Source organism: Toxorhynchites rutilus, chromosome 2 (genome assembly GCF_029784135.1).
Source record: "Toxorhynchites rutilus septentrionalis strain SRP chromosome 2, ASM2978413v1, whole genome shotgun sequence".
Taxonomy (NCBI): domain Eukaryota; kingdom Metazoa; phylum Arthropoda; class Insecta; order Diptera; family Culicidae; genus Toxorhynchites; species Toxorhynchites rutilus.
Window position 1 is genome coordinate 150,657,579 of NC_073745.1, and position 12,659 is coordinate 150,670,237.

A 12,659-nucleotide genomic window follows, 5' to 3' on the forward strand; every position below is an offset into this window, starting at 1 on the left:
TGGAGAATACCAGGTATCTTGAATGTCTTACTGGAATGTTATAAGTTATTTAGGTTCGCTTGCCAGTCGCAAAACTGCCTTCAACTAGGATTGCATTTGCACTAATATTGATCATAATGAAGTATTGCTACTGTTTTCGAGGTTGTTATTAACAAAAAGAGTTTATTTCGCTTGTTTAGTCACCAAGAAAGCAAATGTCGTTCTGGAATTTTGTATGTGATTAGGTTTCGCTTGCCAGTAGCAAAACTTCCTCCACTAAGGATGACAGCTGCGCTTCTCTCGAGCATGAGAAAGTAATGCTTTTTTTCGAGGCCAGTAATATTAAAAGGAGCGTATCTTTTGAGAATAGCGCAAAATGATGCGAAGTGTTTATATTCCTAGTAGTTTCAAGGCACCAATGTATGGCTCTGTATGCATGCTATGGCGAACGCTTGTTTGGCGCTTGGTTTACGTAGTACAAACGATGCCTAGAGGTGCGATTGCTTTAAGGCGATACTAAATAACATGTAACATGGTATATTTTTTTTAATTAATCGTTTATTTTTACAGGCTCAGTTACATAAGCTTAAAGGAGCAAAACTCCCATCTGTATTGTTACAAGTATATATAAACATTTTTCATTAATTCTATAACATGATATTTGATACTTGCAAGTGTTGCCATTGTTGTTGTTTCCATGCGGTGCCAAAGATATATTGATGTACTTATGAGATGTGGAATAATGGTGCTGGTGCAACATGTATATAATCGACTGTAGCCGAGTTTATGACAATTGCGAAAAAGGCCACAGGAATAGCGTTCGAGGTAAATTTTCAATGCATTGACATGAAATAAATTGCGACATGCGATCAGCTAGTGTATTGTTTTGCGAGGGCAAGAATGCATACTAAGCAGTTTTTTCTAAACCTTCACAGCATTGTAGAATAATATCCGAAGGTATAAACAAGCGACTTATAAAAAATAACAGCGTAGTTATACGTCAACAATGCGGTTGTATCTTGGACACAACCTCCTATATTTTTTTTTATTTTCATCGAATTCATTTAAAAAAAAATAGTATAAATTCAAATTTTGTTTTCTAAGTAATTCAAATATGTGGAATCAGGGTGGACATTCGTTTAGCCGCATCGTAAAATTTCAATAAAAGAAAATTTGTGCGGCAAATTTCGATTCCAATCGGTAGCTAATATTTAGTATGTACACCTCCATTTCGGATTACTTTGAAAACTCGATTTGGCATCGAGTCAGACTGCTTTTAAAGTGTTGCCATATTGATTATAGCCCAACATTCCTGAATTACTGCTTTGAAACTGGAAATGCTTTCAAATTGTCATCCGTTTGCATAGACCATCTCGGCCAAGATTCTCCATAGGTTCTCAATGGGATTGCAATCGACTGCCAGCAGGTCATTCAACTAGCGGAATGTCCTTCTCGGCAATCCTTGCATTCGATTGCTTGAAAACGTGGATCTATGCATAATCCTGCTGAAAAAACGACATCCTCGGAAGCGTTATTCTCAATATGGCCAATCAAAACGTCCTCCAGTAATTGAAGATACTTTTCGGAGTTCATTCGGGTGAAAATGAAACAAATGAGAAGCTTGCTGTGATAGGAAACTTCCGCCCCCAAAGTTTCGCTTCGATCTCACGACATGCCGTTGACTTAAATTGTACCAATAGCAACTGTAACAGTCCGGACCATCCAAATTGAACTTTTTTCACCGGAAAATACAACATTTCTCCATTCTAGTTTCCATTCCATGTATTGCCGGGCGAAAATGAGATGGTTCTGCTTATTGGTGGCGGTCAGTTTCGGCTTCCCTTGAAGTTTCTTCCACATTATGTTTGGTGACTCGTTCAAGATGCGCGCAATATGCCTCTTCGTTACTGGAACAACCGATTCTGCCTTAATGTATGAGCAGGAAATCGTTTCTTGGTTGCTGGTTGCGTGTCTTATTTGACCTTTAAGACGCAAAGTAACTTAGGTGTTCCCATTTGTTGGTCGTTATATCCCATATTTCTGGCACTATTTAAATAAATTCCGTACCACTTTTTCAGATAGACCAATTTTTGTTACGATCGAGCGACTAGAAAACTTTTGTTCACTGAATATCTTTATTATTTTCCGCCCCTGTTCCGTTAATAGAATACCTTTCGCCATTCCTTCAAATTCTACGTAAATCACTAATCTGACCAACTTCTTACGTTGCACATGTAATATTTATCTTGTAAATTGAACATTCCCAAGTATTTTTTCAAAAAACACAGATAAAGGCTTGGTGATTATGCGAAAACTCGATTTTTATGCCCTGCGGCTAAACGTATGTCTCGGGAAAAAACGACGTTTGAATGTTTATATCCACCAATGCCGCCTTGTGTGTGTTATTGTGACGCACGTCCTTTCAATAAAATTGACTTAAATATACTATCACTTAAATATATAGCAAATAAGTATCCCGATAAAAAGAACATTCCTAGTTGTTTTGTAAGTGTTTCAAGTTTTTTTTTCAAGTGCGGCTAAACGAATGTCTATCACTGTATGTCAGGCAGAACCATGATTCGTAAGCACAAAATCGGCAACATTTTTCCGCCGAAAATGCACGTATTAGAATTATATCCCTATTATACCTCAGTATTGCCTTATGGCAACAATAAAAATGGTTAATACGCGCTTTTCTCACCAGTCTTCAGATATGACAACGTTCAAGTTTATTAATGTTATCGAGTAAAATATACTAACCTCTGGTAGGGATGTGGGATTGTTGACAATATGTACAAAACAATTGTTTGCATCACCAAAGGTATTTGTTAGTTCTCTACCGAGGATTTTTCTAAGTATAGTGGGTGCCCAGCAAAAACGAAGTCAACCAACAAAAACAATGGAGAAAAAGCAATAGGGTGATTAATGTAACAGGTGGCCAACATGTTTGCAAGTACTAGGAAACTGTTGCGATCGCCAATGCTCAACCGAGATGAAACACAAGTTCCAATAATTCATTTGGAGTAATACCTGGGACTTTTTTTTTTATCTGTATTATAGTGATTTTCAACTCATTTGGCTGGTTCGTCACTTTTTACTTCCATTTTTGGAAGAATGTCGGGAGTGAAATATACCTGGGACTTGGCAAAGTTGACTAAAGTCCAGCAGCTGTTCCTGCCAAAGTTCAGCAGTAGTTTAACCTAGGAACGAAGGTTGGATATACCGTCCTAAATATGTTAATGACGAGGGTGAATTAACTCGATACGTGCACAAGGACATAAAGTCCAGAATGATTCTTGAATGAAGATTCCTCATACGATGGAGTGCGACGAACTTATCGATGGAACAAATACCATCGAGAAAGCACTCACTGAATCGTTGCAGAAAATTCCGTTACCATCTCAAGACAGGTGATGCCAAAGATTCCTCGAAACCGTTCGGAAGAATGAAGAAGGAATCGCCAACAGATGAAGAGGTGCTAAATAAATGAAGGACGGTCAGAGCGACAACGACGACCAAGGCGATGTGTCGATCAGGGAAACAGAAAAGACCTGAGAGAAAACGACGACGACTAGAGAGGCACCGACAACAAGCAAAATTATTAAAGCACGGAAAAGAAGAAAAAGCTAGAGAAGAAGATAAAAGTTGGAGAAGAGAGAAAAAAGAGGGAGAAGAAAGAGAAGGAGTTGAAAGAAAATGAGAAGGAGAACTAGAACAAAGAGAGGAAGAAAAAAAGAAGTAAAACGGTCAGAAGTCTAGAGACAAGAAATGTAATCCTCGGGGGAGCTAGATTTAGAGGCGATGCACTCATCGTTTAAGATTAGGGGGACCCCTCATACGCTAGCCTCTTTCAAGATGTGAGACTACTTGGGGCCTGATTGATTCAAACTGTGCGAGGAATGCGGAATTGAGGAACACTTTGTCAGAATGTTTTCCACTGTAACGGCAATTGGGTGTCGGATAACCTATGCATTAGGAAAACTAGCTACAAAAGACCAAATTGTGGCATTTTGGTTACGAAATTTCTGGAGTAGATCCTTCGTTTGAGGTTCGCCTAGAAATTTTCTATCGGTCATAGCTGGAGGATGTTGGGAAGATTGGCTGAGATTGGGACGCGGACATTTTGTTCGGTACAACCTTTTTCTTCAGTTCGTCCATCTCCGGCCAAAAGATACATCCGTGACACTCCAACTCCGCGCTTGGCTAGCACATGTTTAGCGTGGAGATGCATCGGGTATGTTGCAATTTCACGTGTTTTCGTCCGAGGATGATGGGAGAGCCCGTGGGTGCGGTTAAAAGCGATATTTATTAGCATCAATTTGCCTTCAATGAATTTTATTCTTAGTTTTATTCTTTAGTGTTTACGAATAGTCGTCTTTCGAATTCAATTCGCGTACCGCTTACCACGCGCTGACAAAAAAAAAAGATAATCTTTCTCTCCCACCCACGTGTGCACGGATAAGTTGTTTACATACTCAGCCGGTGGAAGATATGCGAACGGAGTTTTTCCCAAACAAAGATACCGCGCTTGCGCATGTCTGACAGCCGTTTGTTGTTTTCCTACCGGATGGGAAATTTGGCAGGGCTGCTGTCCCGAAGAATTTCCCTTGCAAGAATTGTAGCGTTTTGTGCAATCTCTGTTTTTATTTCAACGTTCTCGTTCTGATCAGGAAGTGAGCATTTTTGCGGATAAAATAAGTACACACTTGGGGTTGTAACGAGTAGTTTTAGGACTGGTACTTGTAATACTCGTCGCCAGCAGCGAGCGAAAGTCAGTTGTACATGAAGCACTCGAGCGGACAATGAAGCCTGGAAAGCTCATAAAGTGGTGATGACTATAGGCGGTGTTGATTGGAAAAAATATGGTGACATTAAATCTTCCTGGGAGTGTCATTGTGAAATGAATGAGTGTGAGGTGCTCGTGAATAATATTTACCCTCGTTGATATGTGGGATAAATTTGTGTACAGAACATTTGATAGAGGAATAGTTTAGCATTGAATATATTTATAGGGCGAAAGTGAAACGGTACAATAAGACGAACACAAATCGATAAATTGATTTTTCCTCTTTTCTCCACATCATATCTTGAAGGCTGTTTGTGTTTACAATTCGTGTTCCCTTTGCTGAAATGCAGCTTTCTTTGTGCTGATCGGTGGCATTATTTCATTGAATTGTTAATGAAATTGAGGAATAATTCATATTCGCATTATCGATTGCGACTAAGTGGATAGAGGGATTGCTGTCCTCCGGGAGTTTCTTTGATGGCACCTCATTTTCTGAGCGTGGTATGAATCCTCTGCTATGACATCAGCGCTGGGCCGTCGATTGTAGGGCGTGTTTCGCCACAACTAAACCCGCTCAGGGTGTTCTTAGTCAATGTGTGCTGGTGATAGCAGCTAGTTAGGTGGACGTAAAACAACATTTGCTCAAAACTGGAGGATGATATTGAATCCTCCGCAGCGGAATTAATCATCATCAAGAAATCATCAATGTTTCAGGTAAGTAAGCACTGAAGTTCATAATTCATTTTTCATCGAGATCGTACTATAATGTGACAATATTCAACTGATTCAAATCGGGAATACATAAGTCTCCGAGCGTTGTTAGTTGTTCAAGTTCCTTATTTTTTAGCGTAGAAGTATGTCTTTCATTAAGGGTGCCAAATTTGAAAACAGGTCGCGTTTTTATGAAATAGAGTTAACGTTAATAACTATTTTTGCTGCGAACAGATCTTGACGATTTGCATCCCAATTGAATCGAAAATTCTCTAAGATTTATTTGATATGCTAATCATAATCCCTTAGTCTGTAAATGGTTTAAAATAATGAAATCTGGAAGCATTCCCATTTTTCCATACATTTGTTCTGCCGATTCGTGTGTTAACACTACCCATACCATCAATAACGAGCAACTAATACATTCTTTTGTACCCGTTTGGAGCTGTCCACATACCACGTGGAAAGGAAAAGCATGCTTTTAGACACCCCATCCCCCTCCGTGGACAAGCGTGGACATTCTTTATAACAAACCCACCCCCCACCCCTGTTGTCCACGTGAACAATCTTTCAGCTTTGATAAAAAAATCAAGAATAAAAAAATTTCATTTCAAATTTGTTTCTATTTCTATTCAATGTTGTTATTGATGAAATTGCTAGCCTTATTAATAGTAACGATTAGTTTTAAAATCTTCGATTGTTTTTTCAACATTGCCCGGGAAGCTCATTATTTTCTTTCCAATTTCATTTACGTTATCAAAATACCACTTGTGAATCTACTCTCAAGTATTTTTATTAAAGCTGGCTTAAAGATGACTGCTTGAAAATTTTAAAAAATTGGACAACGAAATCGAGCACTTCGTTAGGCATTTATCGAAAAGCGAGTCTCGAAACATTACAGAAATGGCATAAATAAGAAAAAACGTGTTGATATCTTCGCGCTGTTCAAATTGTAAAACATATTATAATGTATAGTTAGTTTTGGATCGTTCTTCAAGGAAAATTCTGTTGGAATTCATCGAGACTAGTTGCTTTGTAGAAACTCATAATACAGATTTTCTTCCAGTCCCATCATACCCAGATATAACTACCTTCAGGTGAAAACCTGCTTCGGGATTTTATTCACTTGCCCAAGATTTTTTTTAACCAACATTGTTGGGAATGATTTGCTCTTCACGGTCCGCCACAAATATGTATTTTCGTTGCGTTTATGAATCGAATCGCAGATGAAAATGCGTTCCATCAAATGTTTTCGGTGAAATGAACCATTGTCCCGGAATCTGGTCGGATTTGGAATTAGCGCAATGTGGCATTCTTTAATCTGATCGAGTCAAATCATATCGGGTTGTTGCAGCATGGACTTTCCAGACAACCCAATAGAAGCGAAAATACAATACAAAAATTATCAAATATCAACATTAAAAATTCGTTTAGAAAAAATGAGCGGACAAACGACCGCAAAGGGTTAATACTACAAAAATCCAATATTCTTTTGTGATTTGTGTGGATGACGAAATTTAGGATTCTTTATTACTGGTGGATCACACCATTGAGGATAATGGCGGTTCCTTCGGCCTGGATGATGGTAGCTCAGGATTTTGGATTGTATTGCACTTCAGGAAGACCATTAGATGTGGCACAGGAAAATTAATAACTTGGAAAAAACACAGGAAGGATTTGGAATGGAAAAATATTACATTGGTAGGGATCGATTCGTATGCTGTGTTTGTATGCTCCTGTTCTGCTGTGCATCGGGTGATTGTGTTGTTTGTGGATTTGTCATACACACTGCTTTTGATGGGAAGGGAGTGGCTTGGTTGGGGAATAGAATAGGGATGGAAATGGGGCATTATTTCATGGGGCAATTTCTTCATTCGCGCTGTCGGTCGCGAACAATTACTGTTCAGTCCGAGAAGCGCACTGAAAAGTAATCGTTTCGTAAGCCACGCCCACTTTAGTTTCGTCACAATGCACTTACCCAAATGAGGGTATATAAGAAGCGGCACCAACAGCGAAAATGATTCAGTTTGATCTCGACCGTGTGACAAGCAACAAGGAAAGGTGAACATTAACGGAATAAATAGCAGCAGAATTGAACCAGCGGCATTAGGATGTCAGCAGTAGTGGCAGAGCAAGAAAAATAACAAACAGCATTGCATCAGATCCAGTGTCACGTCAGCAGAAGTGGCAGAGGAAGAAAGGATACGAAGAAGCAGCATTGCATCAGCGGCTGTACTGCGTCAGCAGCAGAGGGAGGAATATAACATCAGCAACAGCAGCGAGTGAATTTTAGTGTATTTAAACATTCAGTGAATAATTATAATGAAAGCAGTGTAAATAAAACATAACCCATGTCTCCATCTCGCACTACTCAAACCCAAAATCCATCAAGGTTAAGAAGAGTTTATTCAAGCATTTCCGAAAGAGTAAAAAATGCTCTTTTCAGAGCATGTAGAGAGTTTTCCATGCACGGAGCGGAGCCATTGGGGCTCCCACCCGTAGATTAAGGCGTGAGGAACACGAGGGTTCCTTCCATGCACCCGTTGTGTCCAAGAGTGGAACAACGCTTCCTACATACAGTCCACCCCTAGTTCCCAGCAGACGGATCATTTGGTCCTTCAAACCAGATTGGTGACCAGCAAAACACAGCAACACACAGATCGCTTAACAGTTACGAGCAACAAATTGGGTATAGAGTAGTGCAGTGGAACATGGTGTAAAAAAAAAAAAAAAAAAAAATAGAAGAAAATCAACAAAAAAGTTTTTGAAGTGAAGTTAAGAAAAACAAAAACAAACAAACATTGCTAAGGCATTTGAATAACGGACAATCATTCAAGCAAAGTGAGCAAAATGACGAAGAGAACACCAGCGAAAACATCCGCCAAGGCGGAAGAATCAAGTGTCACCGAAGAAATTGACTCGCTAATGCATAACCGTGGAACGGCTTTGCGGGTAATCAGCAGAATTAAAGATACAATCACGGTTGCGAGAATGGAGCAAACAGAGTTAACACTAGCGCAAATCAAGGTGTATAAAAGCAACGCAGAAAATGCTCACAGCAACTTCATGAAATGGCATCAGGAAATAATTACCAAACTCCCATCCGACAAACGGCAAGAGCAGGACCAACAGCACATCTCGTTTTGCGATCTATATGATGAAGTGGCCATCCATCTGCAAACATGTATGGAGAACATAAATGCATTCACCGCACCGCAGCTTCACAATATCCAACAGCCGGTCGTAGTTCAACAACCACTCCCTCGGGTCGTACCAACTTTCGATGGACAGTTCGAAAATTGGGAAAAATTCAAGGTTATGTTCAAAGACATAATCGATAGAAGCAATGAGTTACCACGCATCAAACTCTACCATCTAGAGAAGGCACTCATTGGAGATGCAGCCGGACTGATCGATGCAAAAACGATCAGTGACGGTAATTATGAGTATGCTTGGAAAATTTTGGAGGAGCGATATGCGGACAAGCGGCGGCTGATTGATCGACATCTTGAAGGCATTCTAGAAGTAAAGCGCATGGTGAACGAGAACCACATCGAACTTCAAGGAATAATAGAAAAATTCGACTCCCATATTGAAAATTTAAAACACTTGGGGCAAGAACTCACTGGAGTGTCGGAAAGCCTTGTTGTATTTCTCATTTCACGCGCTCTGGACGGTAATACACGAAAGCTGTGGGAATCGACGATGAAAAAAGGTGAGTTGCCCACATATCATCGAACAATTATCTTTCTCAAGGAACACGCTTCGGTTCTTGAGAGATGCCGGAAATCTACTACGCATTCCGAACCTCAACGTGCTACTGTGAAATCATCATCATTAAGAGCAAATGCAGCAACGTCAACATTGCCAACAAATAGTTGTGAGTTCTGTAGCAGCAAGCATTATTCGTTCCAGTGCCCAGAATTTAATGGGCTTCCGGTGAAGCAGCGTCATGAAAAAGTAAAACAGCAAAACGTGTGCTTCAATTGTTTGCGAAGTGGACATCGGGCAACTAATTGCCCATCCAAGAAGACTTGTTCGAAATGTCAACACCATACATTACTACATCAGGAAGGACACATCACAACCTTCGAGACTCCCCAGGACAACACTCCAGTCAACGCTTCTCATTCCAGAGTTCCAGTAAAACCACAGCTTCAGACAAGTCAGGTGTTATTACTGACTGCTCTAGTCGACATCATTGATCGTGACGAACATCCTCATCAATGCAGAGCCCTTATCGATAGCGGTTCACAGGTGAGCTTCATAACCAAATCCATGGCTACAGATTTAAACATTCAGGTAGAAGAAGTGAATATTCCTATTTCGGGTATTGGTAGCACAAGAACCACTCTCAAGGAGAAAGCAATTGTGCAAGTTCGTTCGAAATGCCGAGACTATTCTTTTTTCCTACATTGTCTGGTGGCACAACAGATAACCGGTCATATCCCCGGCAAGTCTATTAACATTGAATGTTGGGAAATCCCTCCAGGAATTGATCTCGCTGATCCTCTTTTCCATCAATCTGGCCCAATCGACTTATTAATTGGCATGGATCACTTCTATGAGTTGCTCAAACCAGGGTATCTGAAGATCTCTGAGAATCTCCCTGACATGCACGACTCAAAATTAGGATGGCTGTTGGGTGGAAAATTTATCGAAAATGCATATCCATCAACAGTTTTACAATCACATGTCGTACATTCAGATCCACTCGGAGACCTGATTCAAAAATTTTGGGAGACCGAGAGTATTCATCCCGAAACAGAAACCACATCAGAAGAAGAAATGTGTGAACAGAACTTTCAAACTACACATAGAAGAGACGTCTCTGGTCGATATATTGTTGAGCTACCGTTAAAAAACAACAACATCCAGTTCCCTGACTCACGCTCGTTAGCCCTACGCCGTTTTTATTTACTTGAAACCAAACTTTGTCGACAACCTGAGCTAAAAGCTCAATACGATGCATTCATTGAAGAATATGAAGCTCTCAATCATTGCAAAGAAATACAGGAATCGGAGGATGCTCCAAATTTACGAAAATGGTATCTTCCTCATCATGCCGTAATTCGCCCTTCCAACTCAACTACAAAGTGTAGAGTAGTGTTCGATGCATCAGCAAAGGTGAGGGGATGTTCGCTTAATGATTGCCTAATGACAGGGCCTACAGTGCAATCCGATTTGCTATCAATAGTTTTACGATTTCGTAGATACAAGTACGTTCTTAGTGCTGACATCGCCAAAATGTATAGGCAGATAATCGTGGACCATACTCATACACCGATGCAGCGAATCTTCTGGAGAAAAGACCCTAATCAACGACTACGGGTATTAGAGTTATCCACTGTTACATACGGAACTGCATCAGCCCCCTTTCTTGCAACTAGGGCACTTTTACAGTTAGCTCGTGATGAAAGCGAAAGATTTCCACTTGCCTCTAAAATCATTGAGGATGATTTTTACGTTGACAATACATTGTTTGGATCTAATAACTTTCATGAAGCCATGGAAATGCAAAGACAATTATGTGGGCTCCTACGATGCGGAGGTATGCATCTTCACAAATTGTCATCCAATGATTCCCAGCTTTTAGATACAGTTCCACATGACGACAGAGATACGTTCATCTCCATTGGAGATTGTGGTGCCAATGAAGTTATTAAAACGCTTGGCTTGATGTGGAATCCTCATACAGACGAACTCATATTTGTAACACAGAACTTCGAAAATATTGAACATCCAACAAAGCGACAAGTACTTTCAGTCATCGCCAGAATATTTGATCCAATTGGACTGATATCTCCAGTTATTGTTAGTGCAAAGATTGTTATGCAAGATTTATGGAAAGAACAACTAAATTGGGATGACGAATTGCCTGAACCACTTCATGAGCGATGGAGGGAATTTCAACTTTCTCTAACAGCTGTTTATGAAATTCGCATTTCAAGATCAGCAATGTGTTACAATGCAATGTCATATGAACTACACGGATTTGCCGATGCATCACAAGTAGCGTACGGTGCATGTGTTTACATTCGTTCTGTTCATTCGAATGGAACTGCTAGCACGAAACTTCTTAGTAGCAAATCAAAAATCGCACCAATCGCCCCATTGAGTATCCCAAGAATGGAACTTCTTGCAGCATTGTTACTTTCACGTCTAGTAACCAAGATAGCTAAGGCAATGAAGTTAAACTTTAAGTCAATCACCTTATGGTCTGATAGTCAAGTAACTTTGGCTTGGATTCGCAAACCTTTGAATAATCTTCAAGTATATGTTCGAAACAGAGTCAGTGAAATTAACTCTAACGACCATTATGAATGGAAATATATCAGCAGTTCTCAGAATCCAGCGGATATAGTGTCGCGAGGACAAACAGTTGCTAAGTTAGCTACAAATAATATGTGGTGGAACGGACCGAAATTTCTCCAAAACGCAACGTATCAATTCGAAATCCCTGAGACGCTTTTAGATTGCGATATTCCAGAATTAAAGCCAACAATATCAGTGCATACAGTAATGAAGTATGCAGAGTTCAACGTCCTCACTAAATATGAATCATTCAGAAAAACGCAGCGAATCATAGCATACGTATTACGATTTATAACAAATTGTCGCAAAAACCGAAACGAAAGAACAACGTCATTGTACCCTACCATCCTCGAATTGCGAAAGGCAATGTATAACATAGTGTGTGCGATACAATCTCACGAACTCTCCTATGAAATTGAGTGTGTGAAATCAGGGGAAAACAATCATCGTCTCAGCAGTTTGAAACCATTCATTCAAAATGAATTACTCCGTGTGGGAGGACGAATTCACCGAGCAAGTCTTCCATACGATGCAAGACACCAATTAATTCTGCCAGATAAAAATGCAATAACGCACAAGTTAATAGCCTCAATACACAGAGAAAATCTACACATCGGAGCATCTGGCGTGATCAATATAATGCGACAACAATTTTGGCTCATTAATGCAAAGTCCACAGTTCGAAAGGTTATAAGAAGTTGTGTAATATGTTTTAAAACCCAACCAATCACCATAGATCAGCAAATGGGTGATTTGCCATCATACCGAATTCATGCTGCGCCTACCTTCCAAACAGTTGGAATAGATTTTGCTGGACCTATATTTGTTAAACAATCAACACGAAGAGCGATTCCTGTAAAAGGTTATA

At 39.9% G+C, this 12,659-nt stretch overlaps 1 protein-coding gene across 1 annotated transcript in view; it reads left to right on the forward strand.

Annotated features, from left to right (window-relative positions):
• The first annotated feature begins 4,549 nt into the window (after positions 1-4,549).
• Positions 4,550-12,659, forward strand: part of LOC129770706 (beta-1,4-glucuronyltransferase 1) — a 91,950-nt gene continuing 83,840 nt past the window's right edge. The window contains exon 1 of the mRNA XM_055773695.1: positions 4,550-5,479. Within this exon, the coding sequence (XP_055629670.1) occupies positions 5,471-5,479 (9 nt within the window). The 5' untranslated portion in view covers positions 4,550-5,470. The remainder of the gene's footprint in view (positions 5,480-12,659) is intronic.